Consider the following 21,333-nt stretch of genomic DNA (forward strand, 5'->3'; position numbering starts at 1 on the left):
AGTTTTCTTGGGTCCTGCACATGATCCCAGCCCCACTCAATCTTGCTAAGCTTGAACTAGCTCAGCAGACTCAAATTAAACTTTGTTGAAACCTAGAACAATTCGAGAAATTAAATGTACCCTTAAAACTACTAAATAAGTACTGAAATACTGTAATTTCTTTTTTTCAGATCTTTTTTAGTAGCGTAAAAATCTCGTTTGGCAACGGCAATAGTCAAATTTCTTCAATTTGGACTTGTCATTTAATTTCAATTATCTACAATTTGTTTATTGTTTTCCATCGTGTTCTGAAGTAGAAACAATGCCTGTAGAAAATCTAGAAGCAGAAAGTTTGGAAAAGAATCCAAACTTGGAACTCGCTCAATTAAAGTTTTTGCTATCTTCTTCTGAATTTCAACATGATGAACATCTGAAAACGCGACTAATAGAAGCCATCAAAGAAAATAGTAACTATGAGATTTTTAATTTTTACGTTTCTTTTTCAATTAATTCGTGGTTCATTATGAGCTCTGATTTATTTAGGGAGTTAATGTGTTAATATTGATACAGTCACTATAAATACGTTGTTTGGGTACTAATTAAGAAACAATGTGTGACAAAAGATGTTGAATAGGTGCCTCCCTAGGTTGTACTAATTGAAATAACTGCTGTTGTATTGCATGAGAACTCACTATTTTTGTGGAAGAAGGGCTGCGTTGCAAAACTTGTATTTTTATACATTTTATGTTTTTGATTAGGGATTTTAATTTTCGGAAAGGTAAAGCAAATTTTTTGTTTCACCTATTCTGAAATCATTATTAAAGAGGGAGAGTTTTACTCTGATCTGTAATTTTTATAATGGATTTCAAATTTAAAAAATTACCTTTGAAATTAAACATGATTATTCTTCATCAAATAAAACCTTGATTCCAGAGATTTAATTTTTAGCTTTATCTATTGTATTCAAATGCACACTTCTTGAATGAGTTGATTGGAACCGACAGACGGGATTATCTGCATTTTGGAGTATGGTACCTATCATAATTGGATATATATATTTTTTTAAAGTGATTTTTATACTATGCTCCATTTTATGGAATACTGGTCAGTTTTTCTGCACCAGTGACCTGTTTCTAGTTTTATTTAATATCATCACAATTATCTCAAATTTTTTAGATAAAATTTTGATAGTTTAATTTTAGAAAAAGCAGTTATTAATGTGAGAAAAATTTCAATTTTATAGATATGGCTCCATTTTATGAAGAAGTATGTAAAGATCTTTCTTGGGCAGTTGATAATGCACTGCTGGAAAAAATGAAAAAAGCAAATGAGGAGCAATTAAAGAAATTAGATGATGCAATTGAAGATGCAGAAAAAAACTTGGGAGAGATGGAAGTTCGAGAAGCATTTCTGAATAAAGCTGAATTCCTAAGTCGTATTGGATCCAAGGTATGTTGATCATATTTATTTAATTGCATTGAATGTTTTAATTTTATGCTCTGATATTGATTTATGAATGTGATTTTTAAAAAAGGTAGTGTTAAAAATTTCATAAAATTCTTGAAAATAAAGTTAGAAAACAAAATGGAATTGTATATGCTTTAATCATTTGTTTTTTAATTACCTTTTAAGTTCATCTGCCTAGTATTTCAGTAGGTAACCAGTTTTTTTTTTGAATAATGTGGATGGTTATAGAAAACTCATAAAACAATGGAAGCTTTTCAGAGCAACACTTTTTTTCTCAATCTTTTCATATATTTCTTCAAAAACGAGAGGAAAAGGAAGATACAAGCAAGTAAGGAAAATTTACATCAGAGGAAAAGCTAAAAATAAATTCAAGACTACATTTGAGTGTGCAATCAGCTGAAGAAATTTCCTATGCTGAATGGAGCCAAATGCGTGTTGTAAATGTGATAATTGATTTGCAATGCACTTTGTTTAACCTATTTCAATCCAGGCTTGGTAAAAAAAACCGGTTTTTTTCAAAAAACCCCCGATTTTTTTTGGTTTAAACCAGGTTTTTTTGGTTTAAACCTGGTTATTTTTTGGTTTAAATACTATTTGTGAGAAAAACAATTAATTTTCGGAAGGTAATTAAGGTTCCATGTAATTAACAGTTATTCAATAGTCACATTATACCTAATTTCTTGATTAATTAAAAGAGATAAGAACAAAATCTTGTAACTAAATTAAATAATTAAAATAGCTCTCTGCGGGGAAATATTGATCGAAATGTTTGACTTGATTAATATATTAGTATGCATGTATATATAGACCCTTTATGATACGAAATACTTCAAGAAGTGGTTGTGATGCGGGTAAAGATAAAATGTAATGAAGATCCAAGAAAAAAAACTTTATAAAACCAACATAATATGAATAATTATCGAATAAAGGTTAAAGTTATATTTTTAAGCATAATCTTTTCAAAAGAACAATTTTCATATTTTTTCTTTCTGATCCTACATAACGCTGATTTTTATATACACAATGTCGCAAATATTGAAGTAAAGCAAAATGTACAACAGTACATGATTGACCAGTCAAAAAATCGATTGCTGTTGTACTGACAAAGTTTAAAAAAAAAGTGCTGCTCTATATTCGACTCCGTTCTTATTTTGGAAAGACTTAGAAAAGATATCGACTATTGCTAAAACAAAGAACCAAATCAAAAATACAAAAATTGGTGTAACATGGCTTAAATTACAGCTTATTTACTGGCATACATGTTGCATCCAGCATTGAAGTTTAAAAAATATTAAATGCAAACTCTTTAGAACAAATAAATGTGTAGCAAATTCTATTTCAAGAAATTTTTTTTGCCAAAAACGTTTTATCTTCTGCAACAGTACTGAGTGGTGGAAAAGCTAGGAAAAAGAATTTGAAAAAATGCCATAGTAACAAACAAAATGTAAATTTCCATTGCGAACATAAATTCTATTCATCTAAAAATGCAATGCAACCGTCTTTAAAAGTCTTCAACATTACTAAAACCAGCTTCAGAAAAGTGTAGTGCAAATATTTTCGTCATTTAGATATCATTCATGACTCAAAAATTGATTAGGCTCTGGAAAAGCTTCAAAACTTGCTTTTTGTTCAAAGTACTAAATATCATAAAAATAATAATTTATAACGTAAAAGTTGCTATGTATTTATGCATATGTTATTGTGGTGTAAAGTTGATTTTATGTAATTGTAAAAAGATTTATTCACATATTTCTGAAATGAGTTGAATACATTACATATACAGGGTGTCCGAAAAGTCCTCGACACCAGGGCTGCGGAGTCGGAAAGAAAATGGCCGACTCCGACTCCTGGATTTTGAAACGCCCGACTCCAACTCCGACTCCAAATTTTTTTTAATTTTTTTAATTGTATTTTTTCAACTCCCTCTCTCCATTCAAGGGAAGGGGGAAAACCTCTTAACACAGATTGAAATATTAATTCCTTTTTATGAAAATTTCGCATTTTGTGTTTTATTGTAAACCCAAGACGCCATACAACGTTAGAAATTCAATTTAAAAATCAAACTTTCCAATAGTTACGAGTTAAAAAGTGAGATGACTTAAAAATCCCTTTTAAAAATTTTAAAAAGGATTATCTGTAATTTTCCCCCCTTTAATGTTTAACAAATAGATATTGATCAAATCGTGTGCTTTCAAATTTTGAAAGCTGTAACTTGAGAGAAAAAAAACCTTTTTTTCTAAATTCAAGTTCTTGAGAGGGGGTGGTTTGCCCCGGGTGACACCCATCTGGTAGATGACACCCAAAGTTAATTTCAGAGTTTATAAAAAAATATAAATACTTTAATTCTGAAAATTTTCACGAATATATTTTAAATTATATTTCATCAAAAAAATTTCAACGAAAATAGGGCACATATACGTCAGGAGCTAATTTTACATAAAACGTGGCGGTATACAAATTTGTACGAATAACTTTTACTATACCTATATTTCTTCTTCGCTAAATTTTTAATTTAAATTTTATTGGCTGCTTTAGAATTAACCTAAATATGAAGATTTTAAGATTAACTGCAATTCTTGAGTGTTGTAATCAAGAAATCATTTACTTATTTTGTTCCATACTTTTTAGTGAGAACCAAGCTTACAGAAAAGTCTTAATAAAGAAAAAAACATTAGATTATTTCATCGAATCTTTTGGATTCGTGCTTTCGCGCCAGAACTTCTTTGAATGTGCCGATCACACTTAAACGTTTCAACCTTAGCTACGGGTGTGGACTTACTAATTTGTTACGTTTCTTTTACTATTTTATAAGTGAGATCGAACAAAACACTATATTTCATTTTTATTTGAAAGTGTTTACTTGAAAATGTTAGGCAACAAAACCGTTTGCTGACAGTTGCTATTAGTTAAGTTAAAAAGCAAGCAAACTAGGGGACGGCTACAGAAAGTTCGGTAAGCATTCAAGCTAGCTAATTGCCATAATGGCAGTTATTTTCTCATTAGTATCTTTTTGTACATGTAATCGAACCAATTGGTAATCAGTTTTTAAAAAATGCAAGGAGAGTCAGTGAAAAGGAAAGAAAAAAAGAAGCCCGGAGTCGGAGTCGGCATGTTTTCTAACGACTCCGACTCCTTTATCCCAAAATCAGTCCGACTCCGACTCCACAGCCCTGCTCGACACATAACCATGGTATTTTAGGTTAAATGTGTCAAGGACTTTTCGGACACCCTGTATATTTATTTATAAATGTAATTTTACAGTTTCTGTTTGTAACAGATTAAAAATATTTTGCTTTAAACCAAAAGAACCGTTGTTTTCTCCAACAGTCTTGAGAAAAAATTCATTTAGTTGAAAGCCTTGAACAAAAAGACTAGCTTTGAAGCTTTTTCCAATCCTAATTTGTCTCTTATTCAATATGTGTTGGAAAATCAATGTAAACCTGTAAAATGGATTTTATTTATTTATTTTTTTTTTGGCTTTTTTTTTTTTAAACATTTTTTTAAAAAACCAATTGGTTTAAACCATGGTTTAAACCAACGTGGTTTAAACCAAACAACCCTGTTTCAATCAAATTAGAAAATATGAAAATAGCCTGTTCTATACAGGAAATTATCTTGTAATCAGGGTTGGGTTTAGGGCAGGGTAAGTGGTGGTTTAAACTGTCCTACAACAGTCCGATAGTATCTTAAACTGTCCAAAAAAGAGGCTAAAAGGGTGTAATTGATTTAATATTTAATGATTTAATATTATGATTACAAATATTTAATAAGTTTTCACTAATGAGTATTTGATAATATTTTTCTCTGAAATGTTCATTCAAAAAACATTTTACTTTAAAAAATTGCCAACAACTCTATTACATAAAAACTTCCTTATGTAATAGTTGTTAAAGTTTTGATAAGATATTCACAAAACCACCAAAAGAACTAGTTTCAGTTACAATTATAACTCAAAGGAATGTTATTAAATGTGTGCAATTTTTAAATGGTTTTTGCATATGAGTTTTACATGATGTTTTAGCGAAAATTATTTTTTAAATCATAAGCTAAAGAAAAATAAATTGAAGATAAAATATATGCACATATATTTTAAAACTTGTGCAGTTTCTTTTTTAATTCGTATTTTTAATATAATTCATTCTGTAAGTACAAAAAATTGTCATTTATTGCATTAAAGTCAATTGTTGCACCATATTTTGAACAGTTTCTTTTCCACACCTGCATAAATGTCGAAAAATTTGGTTACTATAATGTAAAAACACCCATGCATACAAAGTGAAAGTTTTAATCAAGAATTCAACTTCTACGTAACTAGGTCAAAATCAACTGTATTATGAAGTTACATATATGTTCAGGGGTCTGGCCAGAGGATATTTGGGTCCGTTAACGGACTTTTCACAAAAATCCGATCAACCAAAACGGACCTTTCACAAAATCCCGATCAACCAAAACGGACCCTTCACAAAATTCTGATAAACAAGACCAGATCTTTCACAAATTGTTTATTGAAAGAGCTAATCTGAAAGCAAAATAACGCATATTAAACCGATAATTTTTGGAACCTTTTTTAAAGTCAAATTAGAGGGATATGCTCACACAAACTCTGGGCACTCTTGTGATGCTCCTGCAAGCGATAATTTGCTACTGCCAAATAAATATAATGCGTGTTGTTTGTTTCTGGGAAAGAAATTAACAGCTGAAAAAAAGTTTGGTTTTAAATAATTTTGTTTATTTTATCACAGCTAATTAGCAGCGGTGTTGTTGAAACTTTTCTGAAAAAGCGTTGGTAAGCACTTTTCTCCCTGCTCCTGATTTAATAAACAATAACAATAATATATATCAGCGAAATGAACTTAGAACTGCAAAGGGATAGTAAGGGTGGGGGAAAAATATGATTGCTTCAGATAGGGTTACCAACTTCAAAATTATCGCCTTTAGCGTCTGGCGTTAAACCTTTATAATGACTTGATTAGAAAATATTCTCATTTTACAAGCTTGCCAATATTTGCGTTTTTATGGTGCTGTGCGATGTTTAACTGTTATTTTGGAAGAAAATTACGTATATGGGTTTGATTTTACGATGTTAACAAGGATGAGTAACTTTAAATAAACTCTTTTACTTGCCGTTTTTTTTCTTTAGATGTCTACATTTTGAAAAATTCAATCTTTGAACATCCAATATGATAATCATATTTTGTTCTTTTTTCAAGCTAATTTGAATTAAGGATAAACCTTGAATTAAGGATTTATTATTAGGATGCAAATAAATGAAAAGTCTCTATTTTGTTAGAACACTCATTTTAAGTTTTTAAAGCAAATTCCATTTTCTTTTATGAGTCAAAAATTAAAATGCTGAATCTATGATTTAATTTTTTTTTTTTTTTGCTTCAACTGTGTCCACAGATATTAATGATATGTTTATCATAGGACTCTAAAATGCAATTTAAAAATAATTTTATCAAAAATATTTCTTTTACAAGCCATTTTTGTACTTTTGATGCCTTCACTTCGAGAATAGCGATCTCTTTGCATCTGCTATGGGAATCCGATTTTTTAAATTTTTGATGTTTAGTACGCTTTGTTAAGAGATAAACAAATAAAATCTCTTTATTTTTATTAAAATCATATAATTTAAGTTTTAAACGAAATTCTGTGCTTTTTAAGAGTGTCTTGGGTCAAAAAGTTAAATGCTGAACCCCCCCCCCCCCCCTTCGTCTGTTTTTTTTTTGATACAGTTATTTCAAATGCTGTACAGAAATATTTCTAGTATAATTTAAGATAATGTAGACTTGTAGATAAATATTGCTACCTGAGACAGCAATGCCGTCCCCCCCCCTCCCCGCTAAATACTAAAAAAACACCCCAGAATGATATTCTCAACATAGAAGAGAAAAATACTCAACTTTAAGTTTAAATGATGCAGTTTGTGCCCTCTCTAAGTTATAACATTTTGTTTTAACAAATTTTTTTTTTTGAGCAATCACGATTGCTTATTGCTTTCATTTGACTGTTTTTGGCGTCCTATCATTTTATTTTCGAACCGCCACCCTCCGCACCATCGCCGTCGACCGGCTCCTCACGTTGCTGCTCCTATAGCGAAAGTCGTCTCCAGGTTGCATCCATGTCCTACACACACTCGCATACATACACAACTACACACACACACATACACACACATGCACCTACACGCATACACAAACACATACACATACATACAGACACCTACACATACACACACAAACATACATACACACACATTCATGCCTGCACACAGACACAAACACATATGACACATACCACCCCCCACACACACATTCATGCACACAACTACCCACACACTTATGCCAGCACACAGACACTAACACACATGCCTACACACACATACACATACCCCTACACACAAACACACATAACCCCCACGCCTACATACACACACTCGTGATTGCGAAAAACATAATTTGAATTCAAGATGTCAAAATTCAAATTAATTTTTTTTTTTTTTTTTTTTTTTGCGAAATTATTTGATTTTTCACAAAATTAATTCACTTTTCACAAAATTATTTGATTTTTTCACAAAAAATGGACCCTGTGAAAAATCCTGGACAGACCCCTGATGTTTATACTTGAATGTTCACATTGAATAAAAATTCAATATAAAACCTACCTTTGACACATTTTGTTCTGTTTTTGATATTTTCTCACAAAATACTGTTTTTCTTAAAATGTAGTTTTGGACAGGACGGTAAAAACCACAGTATTTCCCTTGGTTTTTACCATACTGTCCAAAACCTTCAAAAGTTTGGCTATGGACCCCCCATATGTCTAAGAGTGAGAAACAATATTTTAAAAAGCATGAATGCACATGTTTTCAGGTGCCAGATGAGCATTTTCGGCTGTTTTCCTCGAGTCTTGTGATCAGCCACTAACTGCCTAACGTCTTTCATGCTGTTTCAGAAGAATCATTAGTGGGAAAATTTCCTGGAACAGTTATGCCCTAGCACTGTGTCTTAAGCAAAAACTTTTTGGGTACATATTGTCCTAGCTTTGAAGAATATGTAAAATTATATATTAGTGATGGCATCAAATATTCTGTTATTTGCCAAATATTCGGCTTTGACAGAATACCTAGTTTATTAATCTTGAGCAAATACTATGCAAAAAATATTTTTATTTTTATGCATTATTTATGCTTGTCATGTTTAATGGGCATTTTAAATAAAATCTTGTCATAGTATGGTGCACTGCACTATCATTTTTGAGGGTACTCACTAATAAATGGCAACTAAAAATGTTGGTGCTACAAATTATGACTAACTGTTAATAAACAAAACAAACCTCTGCAAAAGTTTTGGGTTCAGCTAAAGAACAAAATATTTTTTCTGGCGCATTTGGAAGATTGATACTTATTTTATCGTATGAAAATTTTTGTAATAGATAGAGAATTTAAGTAGCTGAAATACAAACATAAATCATACATAAAGCAAAAGTAGTTTTTTTCTCTCTCTTAGAATAAAATATATATAAAAATTGAATAATATGATATAATTTTCCCCCTTCTTTTTATAATTTTCTAATTAATTATAACAATTTAAAGTTCAAAAATATTCATTGATAAAGTCAACCCTTGTTTATTGCGGTTAATCCGTTTTTGACTCTACAGAGATAAGTGAATTTCCAAGAAATAGGTTCTGCATTTAAAAGTCAAATATTTTTCTAGTAGAGAGTAGAAAATTTATTTACGACCTCTTATAAATGGTTTTTTTTAACATGGTTAAAGTCCTTGCTCTCTTGACATGAAATAATGCCTTTTAGTCACCATTACACTTACATTATATCCTATGTATTACCCAAAACATAAGAAAATAAAACAAATTAAAAGATATAAGTATCACTTTGTCATTATTGTGCAAAAACTACGCAGACATAGTTTGTACTCACTGCCAATAACCTCTGAAAACAGTGCAAATTGTTCAATAAAAAAAATAAGTGAAAGAGGTATTATAGTATCTCTTCCTCGCCTCCTCTGTATTGTTTGAAGGTTATGCTTACTGTTTGAAAAGAAAAGTAGTTGATCGCCGCTTTCTATTGCAGTCATCCCCTTGCAGTAAATATTGGATAAACACTCACCAGTAAATGTTCAGTGGTTGAGAACATCAAAGCAGTTGCATACAAATCCCCTCCTCTCATCTGGTTCTACTATGGGCCCTTTGAAGAACTTGCCAAACTTTAAAATAACATTCTTTTGAGGTAGAGAATTAAAATGAGTTCATTAGAAAAGGCTATTAAATTTCAATATACTATTTGAAAAAAAATGATAGAGTGAAGCTGCTAAAGGGGAAGTACAAAGGGGCAAGGGACAACTGTATTATTTTTCACAAAATATTTTCAAAATACTCTTTTTAATGTTTATAGTTGTGTGGATAATAGAGCAAAGTTTTTTTCTGTACAAACACAAATTATGACATAGGAAAAAAATTGTTTAGCATATTTTTTCCCTCTAAAAAGTTACTAGATTTTAAAAATAAGTGGTACGCTACATTTGGTACATGTAATAAATGCTTGGTTCTGAAAAGTACTTTCTGACTAATTGAGATAGGTTAAAGAATTTTATTCTCAACACTTTAAGGCTGATGCAACCCCAACCTGACAGCATTGTGAAGGCTACACAGGTCCTTGTCATTACATTGTAATGCTGCCAGGTTAGGTTTGGCCCAGCATAGATCTTGAATTTATTTATAAAAATATTAATAAAATAATTAAACCAAATATTTTTTCTCGAAAACTGTAGGAAGCAGCATTGGCTGTTTTTCGAAAGACTCAAGATAAGACTGTATCACTTGGACATAGATTGGATATTCTCTTTCATATTATTAGAATTGGGTTATTTTATGTCGATCATGACCTCATCACTCGGAACATTGAAAAAGCAAAAAGGTATGCTTATATTCTTCACTAATCTTTAGCTTTTGAGCACCTAATTGAATCACTCTTTGTACTGGCTCTTTTTTTTTTCCTTTTTTTTTCTTTTTTCTAAATATTAAATGAAAACTACTTTGATCAGTAAATGTTTTGATTTCTGTATGAGTGGCAAGAGCTGAAATTATCTGGCTGTTAAAAAAAAAAAATAAATAAACCAACAGCCCCATTTTTTTTCCTACAATTTTTTTTTCTTTCATGCTATGAATTGACTTTTCACTTATTTATTTTTTTTTTTTTCATTCTCAATCAATACACTGACTTCAATCACTATTTATAAAATTTTGATTCTAATAATACTTATTCCAGTTTTTTTTTGGGGGGGGGAGTGAATCCTGTTAAAAATGAGTTTAGATAAGCATTCTTATTCAGTTTTTAATCTTTTTTATGATTGATTTCTTTTATTTGATATCGGTTAAAATTTTTGTAAAACAAATTCTTAACATTTGTTTTCTCAAATAAACTTTTTTTTTTCAATTTAACTGCTATTAACTAGGCTCTGATCGATAAGGGTCCTTGGCACTCTACTGTTTAGGTCGAATATATATGCACAGGCAAGATGGTCGTTTGGCTTGCAACCAAAATGCCGAGCTGGGTTCTGTGTTTTGGGGAAAAAGTACTTGGCATGTTGCAATAGATAAAATTGTATCTTAAATATTTTTTATGATATAAAACTATATTAATAGAATTCGGTCAAATGAATTTCTAATATTTTTCTAGATTTTAGCAAGTTCAATGTTATTTAACAATGTGTAAGTACAAGCAAGTTGCTGTGAATTTGTTTTCTTATATTTTTAGCTTAATTGAAGAAGGTGGTGATTGGGATCGTCGGAACAGATTAAAAGTTTATCAAGGAGTCTATTGTATGGCCATTAGAGACTTTAAAAATGCGGCTAACTTTTTCTTAGACACTGTTTCCACCTTCACAAGTTATGAACTGATGGACTACAAAACATTTGTTACTTATACAGTTATCTGTAGTATGATTTCTTTACCTCGTGTGGACTTGAGAGAGAAGGTATTCTACACTATGAGCTAAAATAACTAATTCATTATGAAATAAGAATTATTAACTTTCTTTTGTTTTGGAAACAATTTATGTATTTTATTTATTTATTTATTTGGCTTTAGGTTGTTAAAGGATCTGAAATACTTGAAGTTTTGCACAGTGTGTCAGATATTAGGGAATACCTCTTTTCTTTGTACAATTGCCAGTATGCAGAGTTTTTTCAAAAATTGGGTAAGAAGATGCTGATAATTATCCAAATCACTTACATGAAAATGTTGGCCTTTTCTATGATTAAAAAAAGAAAAATAATTGTAGAGTGAAAAATAATCCATGATATTGATTTATTACCATGCATAACAAATCTTTTAAACCTATGAGTTAAAAATACAAAAACTTATTTTTTTGAATTTTACTTACAGCTATTGTGGAACGAATGTTGAAACAGGACCGCCTACTTGCATCCCACTTTCGCTATTATGTTCGAGAAATGAGAATTTCGGCGTACACACAACTCTTAGAATCCTATCGTAGTTTGACCTTACAGTACATGGCTGATGCATTTGGAGTCACTACGGAATTCATTGACAGGTATTTTTTCAACCGGTTTCAATACATTACTATTAGACGTCATTTTTATGTCATAAGTTTGATTACAAAGCAATTTATATTAATGTAATATTAATGTCATTTCAAATTGTTTTTTTGATACAGGGAGCTTGCAAGATTTATTGCTGCTGGTAGACTTCATTGCAAAATTGATAAAGTGGGAGGCATTGTAGAAACAAATAGGCCTGACAGTAAAAATTACCAATATCAGGTAATTGTTTTGTGCTTTTTGCTAATTTTTTTAAAGAAGTACACTTTAAAGAAATTTTTTAAAAGTTTTAAGAGACTAGGAACGAAAGAAGTTGTAAACATTTTTCAAAAATTAGTTAAAAGCTTGAGTTAGTGTGCATAATTACATCATGTATATACTTTGGAAATATTATATATTCAATTCTTAGTAGATGTATGTCCATCAAACTCTTCAAGAATAGCCAAGAGTTAGAAGTCGAACCTGTCCATCTCGAATTTCACGGCACAAAAGAAAAATTCAAGATACAGAGGATTAAATAAAAGTTATAAGATATTAGAACAAAGTCAAAGAGTTAAGAGAATTTTTGTTGTTTTTGATAATAATGATGTGACAGCCCCCCCTCCCCTCTCCCCAATGTGTTCATCAGATACGTAGTAGTAAGTAAAAATCAACCGCTCCCTCCTTGAAAAAATTCTAGATCCATCCTTGGTTCTTAATGACTTGAAGGTAAAACTCAATGAAGCCTTTTCACTGTTCAACAATGTTCCCGTCCTCCCAATTATGAAGTGGGTGGAATTCCCAGAAAACTTACTCCTTGTCCATGAGATTTTCCCTGGGCTACATGACTTGGAGGACTATAGACTTCTGCTGATAAAATATGCTTTTTGTTTCGAAATTCTACTATTGATAAAGATCACAGAAGATCAAATGCAAAACAGAACGTGTAATAGAAATTTGATATGTTGAGGTTTTTGGAAAAAATTCATTTAAGATAGACGTGAGGAAATTCATTGAATTTTTGCTATTAATGTACGGAAACTGAAAAATTTCGAGATAGGCAGGTTTAGATAAACAGGTTTGGCAGTATCCAAAAATTTACAAGAATCATTGATAGTACAGTGAAACTTCTGGAGTGACCACTCTCCGTTCTTGAAAAAAGTGGTCGTTAATGGAGGTTAGTCGCTCTTGGAGGTCATTTTCGAACATGCAAATATAGCACCATAGTTGTTATTTACCTTCTTCCTTCAGTGTATTAACCAAGAACATTATGATATAAGAATGTATTTAAATAAAGATTTTTTTTTTTAATTTTAAATGTAAAATATACTTCTTACATGATTTTTCTATTTAAAACTAATAGCTTTAAAATTTGCTTGCTTCAGATTCTTTGTTTTTCCTAAAACAACTTTAGCTTTTAGTTTAGTTTTCTGCTGCAAAAATAAATTAATAATGTGTCCTTATTATTAGTGCAAGATAAGATTATCTATTTCTGTTAGAGTTTGTTGTGCTGACAGCTTTTTTTTTCTTTTTTTACTGCTAATTTCCTTTCTGATTTTCTTTTCTTGTGTAAGTTCGAGACTTCTTCACGTTTCTCAAGCGTGAGATTGCTCGGTTTTTCGAAATTCTAACTGCTATGTATGGTATGGTGATAAAAAGCAGAAGGCAAATTCACTGAAACCAACTCTTGAGCTTTCAAAGGCACTAAAAATAGATTTTGTCACTCTGATGAAGTAGAAATGCTCCCTTCTAACCCCCCTCTCCCGTAAGCAACCAAGAAATTCCAAGAAACAACCTTTTAACAAAGTTCTATTCTTATCAACTCCCTCAATGAAAGGTGCACACTTGACTTGCCTTGAAATTTGCATATGCCACCTTAGCTTCCCTAGGGTCCAAAAAACAACGCCCTCCTTTTTGTGACTTTAACGAGGTTCCAAGCAAAGAGAGCAAGAAAGGAACACATTTGGACCCACTGCAGAATAGATTTTAATACCTTATTCTGGTTTCTTTCACCTTTGTTTATATGAGAAAACTGTTCTGTGTCCATATGAACTTTATTTTCTATTGTTTTTTTTTTTTTCTGTTGTCTCTCTCTTTTTGAGTTTTCTCTAACAAAAATTCCGATATTTTTTAATGCTGAGGTATACGATTTTCCTGTCTTTGTGAGAGGCTTCAATGGTCTTTCCCAGAGGTATTTTAACATTAGTCATATACGGGGGAATTTTGGTGCCTCAGAAAAGTGGTCGCTCATAGAAGTTTCACTGTACAGTGTCATTTTCGTAGGATGCTAAATAAAAAACATGTGAATCAAAGATATGTTCTAAACAGCTCTTTCTGCTCCAAATAATTGATAATAATTGTCTTATTTCAAATTGTATCCTTTGTACTACATAATTAGCCTCATTGAGACTTTTCTAGTAGCCTGAGGACTAAAAATGTTTCTCTTTTGATTGCTTTTTTGCAGTGTAACATTTATTTCTTTTATACAGACTATCAATGAGCTTCTGCACCAGTGATCCATATTTTTCAGGAAAAGGCAGCATTTTGACTCTCTTGATGAGAATTTTTTTTCAAATAATGATAAATACATTCAATATATTTCAATTTAAAAGTAGATAAAACTACCTTCTTTAACGATATCTTAGGTGGTCTGAAAAAGCTATGTTTTTTAAAACTGCAGCTTCAAACATTTTCCAGAGGAACATCCCCCCTCCTCCAATCTTTTCTTGCTAACATTGTTTTTAAACTGTGATTCCAACTTCAAAAAAAAAGAAAAAAAAATTTGAGGGAGAACCCCCAAAAACTCCTTAGCCTAACAACATCGAAAGTTGTTTAAAATTATTTAAAATTATGGTTTTAGAGGCTCAATTTTTAAAAATTACTGATCCTTTTACATTACCAAAGATGGTTTACAATGGCATTTTTAAGACTTCACCTTCAAATAATTTGCAGGAGAGAGCCTTGAATTTCTCTAATCCTTAACATCACCAAAAATTCTTAAACTGCATTTTTGGAACTTCGAATTTGAAAAATTTCCAGGGAAGGACTAAAAATGAAACTTAAACCCCTGTATTTTTCAGTGATTGTCATACTTACAATTAGGCACATATTGCCATGCTTAAATCTAGTAATCACTTTCTCGTAACCCAGACTGTGAATCCACTATCTCTCTGTACTTATGTATCCGTTTGAAAAAGAATAAGAAGCCATAAACTCGTACTTCAGTTTTTTGAGATTGCGACAACCCTGCCTAGAGTAGGTCCACGTGTCGAGTTCTTTTTTTTTTATATACTTCTTTTAATTTTCCAATTATTACAGAATCTTCAATTTTTAATTTTTATTTTACATTTTCTTTCAAAATGCTCTCTCTCTTTTTTTTAATAAATGTAAATTGAATTGATTATTTCAGAAAGGGCATAAGTCCAATGGATTTCCATAGGACTCATGACCCTTCTGAAATACTCAATTCAATTATGTTTATTGTACACTCTTCCAATCCTACTGTACATGCTCTTCCAACAACAAATTTAATGTTTTTAAAAAATTAAATTTAAAAAATTGCATTGTTATAAAATAGAACACATAAATATATATATTGTGTCTTTGGTTCAAGAACAAGCACTATAAATGGTTTGTTATGAATTGTTAGCGTTATTGAATTTCTAATAGGGGAGCACCAACTCTAATGTTTTCCAGGGGTGCTGCACCCCATGGATAAGCCACTGTCGCTTAGACCATCTGAACCGAAATATTGTTTGATTGTTGATCCCCCTCGCCTCCAAAAAATGCACAATGTGGCCCTCCAGTAAAAATAGAAGATCTCCCCTTTTAGGGATTATTTTTCATACTCTGATAAGTATTTTCAACAGGATTATAGATGATATTTAGGAGTGGTTTTTCTCCTTCTGATGAAAATTTTTAGAACTTACTCACTCTCTCTAATGAGGATTTTTAGGGACTATTGTTAAGATTATGGGAAATTTCAAAGGCCATTTTACTTATTGTAATGAGAAATTGTTGGGTTTATGCACCCTATTTCTGAATTGTTGTCTTGTTTCTAATGGTAAATTTAACTATATTTCGTTTTTTTTATTCAGGGGGGACATATTGTGAGGCTCTGAGAAGTTGAGCTCTGACTCTGACAATGTTTACCTCTGTTTCGGAAAATAGGGAGGGGTAATTGGTGCTAAGTTGAGTTGAGAAACTTTCTTAGTAGTTTTTCAAAAATATTCCAACTAAAATCTGAGGCAATAATGGGTCTATTTTTCACTAAACCCCCCTAAAACAGGTAAGCATAGTCAAGGTCACAGCTCAACTAAACAAAGCTGCACTATATATTATGTAACCTTGGCTCCTTTCTGCCCTAGAAAATGATGCAATAATCAGGGTAACTCGCACAGCGACAGGTGAAGGAATTTTTAAAGGAAGGGTTGACTTTACTTAGAACAGCAGTTCCCAACCTTTTCCCCTTTGCACACCTTCCAAATTCGAAAGAAGTTGACAAACTCCTCGGGTACTAAATAATAAGTTACAAGCAAAAAAAACCACACACACGTACAAACAAAACATAATTTAGGGGAAATTTTTAGTTTGATACTGCTCCATAGTTTATTGCAAGAACTAAAACATAATTTAAAAATATAGAATTACAAATATTGCTAAGAACTAAAATGGTAGCTAAAAATTATCTAAAGAATTATCTTTAGAAATACCTTTCAAAGAACTGTCTCAGATTAACTAAATGGTCTTTTTTCTTCCGTTAAAATTAGAAAGGTCTCTAAGCGTTATATCTTCTTGAAAAAGACTGAGTTCTGCTGTTTTATAAGTATATACCGCCTATATTAATTGGTTAATTGATGAAGAATTTTCTTGCCCTCATACTATTATAGGTGAAGAATAAAATGCGTATATTGAAAAATAATAGAAATGCCTATAATTAATTCTAGTTATTACACAAAAGTAATTTTTACTAAAACAAAAATTTTTAAGCTCACTTATTGCAAGAGAAAATTTGCACAAATCTCATGAATTCCTTATTTACTTATAGTGCAAAGTAAATTACATGGTTGCATTCCGTTATTTTTTTACTGCGTATACCTCACACTGCCAAGCTTCACTCATGAAAATTTCTGAAGTAAATTATTTTAGCATATTTCCTGTGGTATTTTTAAGTTGCCAGTCATTCTTTTTAAACAATAAATGATGTAAATTGTAGTCTATGCAGTGTGAAAAAATATAGCAGCAGATAACAGAGAGATCGCATATCGACGCATTTTCCGCACAACACGAAAGACATGCAATAGCTCTTTGTTGTATTCAAATGGTAAAGAAACTAAACTTCAAAAATTAAGGACATTTGAGACATTCTCATACACTCCATGTAATGTTTTCATCAAGTTTAATCAATTTTTCCGATAAAAAGCTACTGAGAAAACCTATACCTTCATATTCTGTCATCTAAGGACATTATATTCATAAATGGAGCTTTTTTTGGCATGGGTTCAATGCTATCATTCTGAATGACAGCAGTAAAGCCTGCGCTTTGACTTAATTCTTTAAGTGTATAATATGTCAGCCAACATTTTCATGCTAAGAGTATCGAATATGGGAAAAAGAAATGACTAACTGTTGGATAAAATTTCCTTGGAATAGCTCGAATGGGAGACTTCATCCTCAAACAATAATATTAAAATTCTGCCATTACAGTATTATATTGGCGAACCCTCTTTATACCTCTTGCAAACTACCGGTTGGGAACCAATGACTTAGAAGATAAATAAATACCTTTGTGCTGAACAATAAAGTAAGACAAAACAACGTTAGAAGAAGCACAAATTTGTAAATTACAGCAGACACGTGTTTCGGCAATGTTTTGTCGGATGTCTTTTCATCCATAAGCTCATTATTTTCTGCATTGAAAAAGGCGTTCCCTGTATTGCTGAAACACGTGTCTGCTATAATTTACAAATTTGTGCTTCTTCTAACGTTGTTTTGTCTTACTTTACAATGACTTAGAAACTGCTTTCCTACTTTGAATGGAAATTTTTCTGGACTAATGTCCTTATTATAATTGAGATTTTTCAGCACTGTTCTCATTATTCTGGTGGAAAATTTTCCCATGTTTGCTTTGGTCCAAGTGTTGAACAGTGTCATGTTCCCCCCCCCCCTCCACCAGAGAATGTCAGAATATTCAAAGTAGCCTGTGCATCACTGAGCAGAGATTTTTAGGGAGTGTTGTAATTAATTCTGATAAAACATTTTTTAACTTAATTTGTCCTATTTTATTTATGCACGAATATTGAACATGCATCACTCAAGATCGCATTCATTCTTCAGGTAGCCCTGCAACCCCAAGTGATGCTGCTAGTTCATAATTAAAATTAACATTAAGTATTTTAAAATAAAATGTCTCATCTGCGATTTTTGATATCATGACAGATCATAAAATGTTTTACTAGTGAGAGATGTGCAGAAGAATGAGTGCTTCTGGTACTTATTTGATTATTTAAGGGCATAAAAATTGTTTAGTTTGATTTCATGAAATTGTTTCAGCTTCATATCTTTTACAAATTAAAAGTTTTAAAGATATGTTATTATAATAGCTTCATTTTTACTAATTCATGCATTATTTTACAGGCTTGCATTAAACAAGGGGACATTCTCTTGAATAGAGTCCAGAAACTTAGCCGTGTAATCAACATTTAACTGTATTTTTTCACTCATTAAAACATTTTATATTTGAGCTTAATAAATTTCATGTTATAACATCTTACAATTTTTGTTCATGTAAATAAATAACTCGTCAGATCCAAAATTATTCCACTGGCCTACACACTTTCATAGTAACTAACATTATCAAATTATTTTCAGAAGAATTATAATTATTGCAATTAATGTGTGCTACAGATTTTACACAGGATTTTAGATGAAATATTTCCTACAAATTGATCCAGTATCATTAGCATTATAAATTTGAAATTAATCACTTCAAAATTAGTTCTGAAAAGTTACTTATTTGATGTAAATTATTCCTCAAAATACAAAATTATTCAAAAAGTAGCTAACATTTTCGGTTTATGTTATCCTTGTATATCATTAATACCTAACCACATGATAACCTTTTTTAAAAAGAAATAAATCCTTATTTTCATTTGATGCATTTTATTCAACTTATCTAATCATAGCATAAAAAAAATCTCTGAAAAGTTTTTTTTTATTTTTTAAATAAATAAATTTGATCAAGTGGTTAACTTACAAAGTGTTTTTTACATTTCTCATAGCCAAATTTGATGTATATATGTGGTTAAGGTAGAGAGGTTTTCCTTCATTATTATAACATGCAGGGTCTGCATTAAGCACTCGCCACCAGGCCAAATGTAATAAAAATATATCACAGGGGTAGATTTTTTTTTTTAATGAAACAATTCCTTTTAAAACCTGAAATGTTCAGTGTTCACTTTTATTAGCCTTCATACGTGCTATAAAAAAAAGTGAAAATATATCTAAAACAAATATATTTAAAAATACAAATAAAGTTTTTCAATAAGCATTTAAGAAATAAATATTTTTCAAGTTATGAAATGGAGAAATGTATGAAATGGAGAAATGTCTTTTGTCCCTCTCCCGAAATATTTTTTTGGGGTATACTTTGAATAAAACTAAATATTTTTTTGTTTCCATGTATTTATTCACTGCAAGGTTGTATTTGAGGGTGTTTATGATCCAACAATTTTGGATTGCCATTTCCGAAAATTTTAAACTGAAAAATTATTAAAACTTTTAAAATGTTTTTTTTCAATGAGTTTTTATGGGGGGGGGGGGGCGGATTTCCTCCAAAAGTTTTACACAGTCTTCAGAAAATTTTACTTGAGTCCAATATCACCCCTGGTGTATTACAGTGTACATTTTTTAATCTGAATTTAAACCTCCAACCTTTTCACTTGATTAAAAATGTCTTTTTTTTTTTTTAAATTAATGTCCATACACTTGAATTTTTCTTTAGGGTCATGCCTTTTATTATACTGCCTTATGTATAAAAAAAAATCCTGGATAAAGTGGCAATTAATAACAATAATAGTGACTTTAAAAAAGTATCAATTGTGTGCACCAGCTTCTAAATAAAAATCAAAATTTTCAAGGGAAATGCTGATGACAAATTCACTGATATGAAATTATACCACATGCAGTTTCTTGACAGACAAATGACTTGACAAACCACACATAACTGTACAAGAATATGATCTTGTACAATTTAAGTGGAGCTTTCTCTCTTTCTGAAAAAAGGGAGATGTGACAAAGTTAAAGGACTTTAGGTAGGCTAGAAATTTAATAAATGAATGGCTTTCGTTTGTTAAGCTACTTTTCTTCACGGGGTAAATCAAAACCAAATATAGTGCAGCTCTGGTTAGTTGAGCTATTACCATGATAATGTTTTCCTGTTTTGGGGGAGTTAAGTGAAAAATCAACTTGTTATTGGTTTGTATTTGAGTTGGAAACTTCTTGAAAAACTACTGCAAAAGTAACCAAACTCAACTCAGCTCCAATTATTCTTCCCTATTACACAAAACTTGGGTAAGCATTGTCAAAGTTGAAGCTCAATGTACCAGACCTTCACTACACATTATACTAGAGACGTACCAAGTAGCACTTTGGCCGAGTACCAAGTACTCGGCCTTTCACTACTCGGTCGAGTTACCAAGTACCAATTATGTTTTAAGAAGAACCATTGACACACATGTGATGAATTTTGAAGTTATTGGAATAGTATTATAGACCTCCTTGTCCATATAATAGTTTTAAAACTAAATTCCTGCTGAAATTTAATTACGCATTATATAAACAATTTTGTTTGTGTCTAAAATTTTACAGAAAAATTATTTTTAAAATTAAAAATAAATAAAAGGTATAATTAATCAAGTTGGAATTAAAACAAATTACAATAAAATCCCTCTGATGCGGACACTAACAGGACGATTTTTTTTGTCCGCAATAGAGAGGTGTCCACAGGACAGGGGTTTAAGAATGTTATTTGCATTGGAACTGGGGAATTAAAAATTGTCCGCATGAAAGGGGTGTACGTAAGGAGGGTTTTCACTGTATATGCCAATCAATTATAGTTCTAGTTCACCAAATATAAATAATCTTTAAAAGCAGATAAAACAGATGTGCAGGAACACTGCAGACACGTGTTTCTGCACCCCCCCCCCCCCCCCCACTTCAAAGAACGTCTTTTTCACTGCAGAACATGTGAGCTAAAGAATATAAAGACATTCGACAAAAAAACTCGGCAAATTGGCCGAGTACCGAGTACTCGGTACGTCTCTACATT

The 21,333-nt window shown here is 31.2% G+C and overlaps 1 protein-coding gene across 1 annotated transcript; it reads left to right on the forward strand.

Annotated features, from left to right (window-relative positions):
* The first annotated feature begins 211 nt into the window (after positions 1–211).
* Positions 212–18,780, forward strand: LOC129219722 (26S proteasome non-ATPase regulatory subunit 6-like). Its single transcript, XM_054854010.1, has 8 exons — positions 212–446; positions 1,223–1,428; positions 10,235–10,380; positions 11,221–11,440; positions 11,554–11,662; positions 11,851–12,019; positions 12,143–12,248; positions 18,642–18,780. Exons 1-8 carry the CDS (start codon positions 302–304, stop codon positions 18,708–18,710), a joined length of 1,170 nt encoding a protein of 389 aa, XP_054709985.1. The 5' UTR covers positions 212–301; the 3' UTR covers positions 18,711–18,780.
* The last annotated feature ends 2,553 nt before the right edge of the window (positions 18,781–21,333 follow it).

The sequence above is a fragment of the Uloborus diversus genome, chromosome 4 (assembly GCF_026930045.1).
Source record: "Uloborus diversus isolate 005 chromosome 4, Udiv.v.3.1, whole genome shotgun sequence".
NCBI classification, from domain to species: Eukaryota; Metazoa; Arthropoda; class Arachnida; order Araneae; family Uloboridae; genus Uloborus; species Uloborus diversus.

Bases quoted from the DNA above. Each gene is read 5' to 3' on its own strand.
- LOC129219722 (XM_054854010.1), top strand. From the start codon at position 302: ATGCCTGTAGAAAATCTAGAAGCAGAAAGTTTGGAAAAGAATCCAAAC. The intron at 12,020-12,142 runs GTATTTTTTCAA...TTTTTGATACAG, and splicing joins ACTACGGAATTCATTGACAG to GGAGCTTGCAAGATTTATTG. The intron at 12,249-18,641 runs GTAATTGTTTTG...ATTATTTTACAG, and splicing joins GTAAAAATTACCAATATCAG to GCTTGCATTAAACAAGGGGA.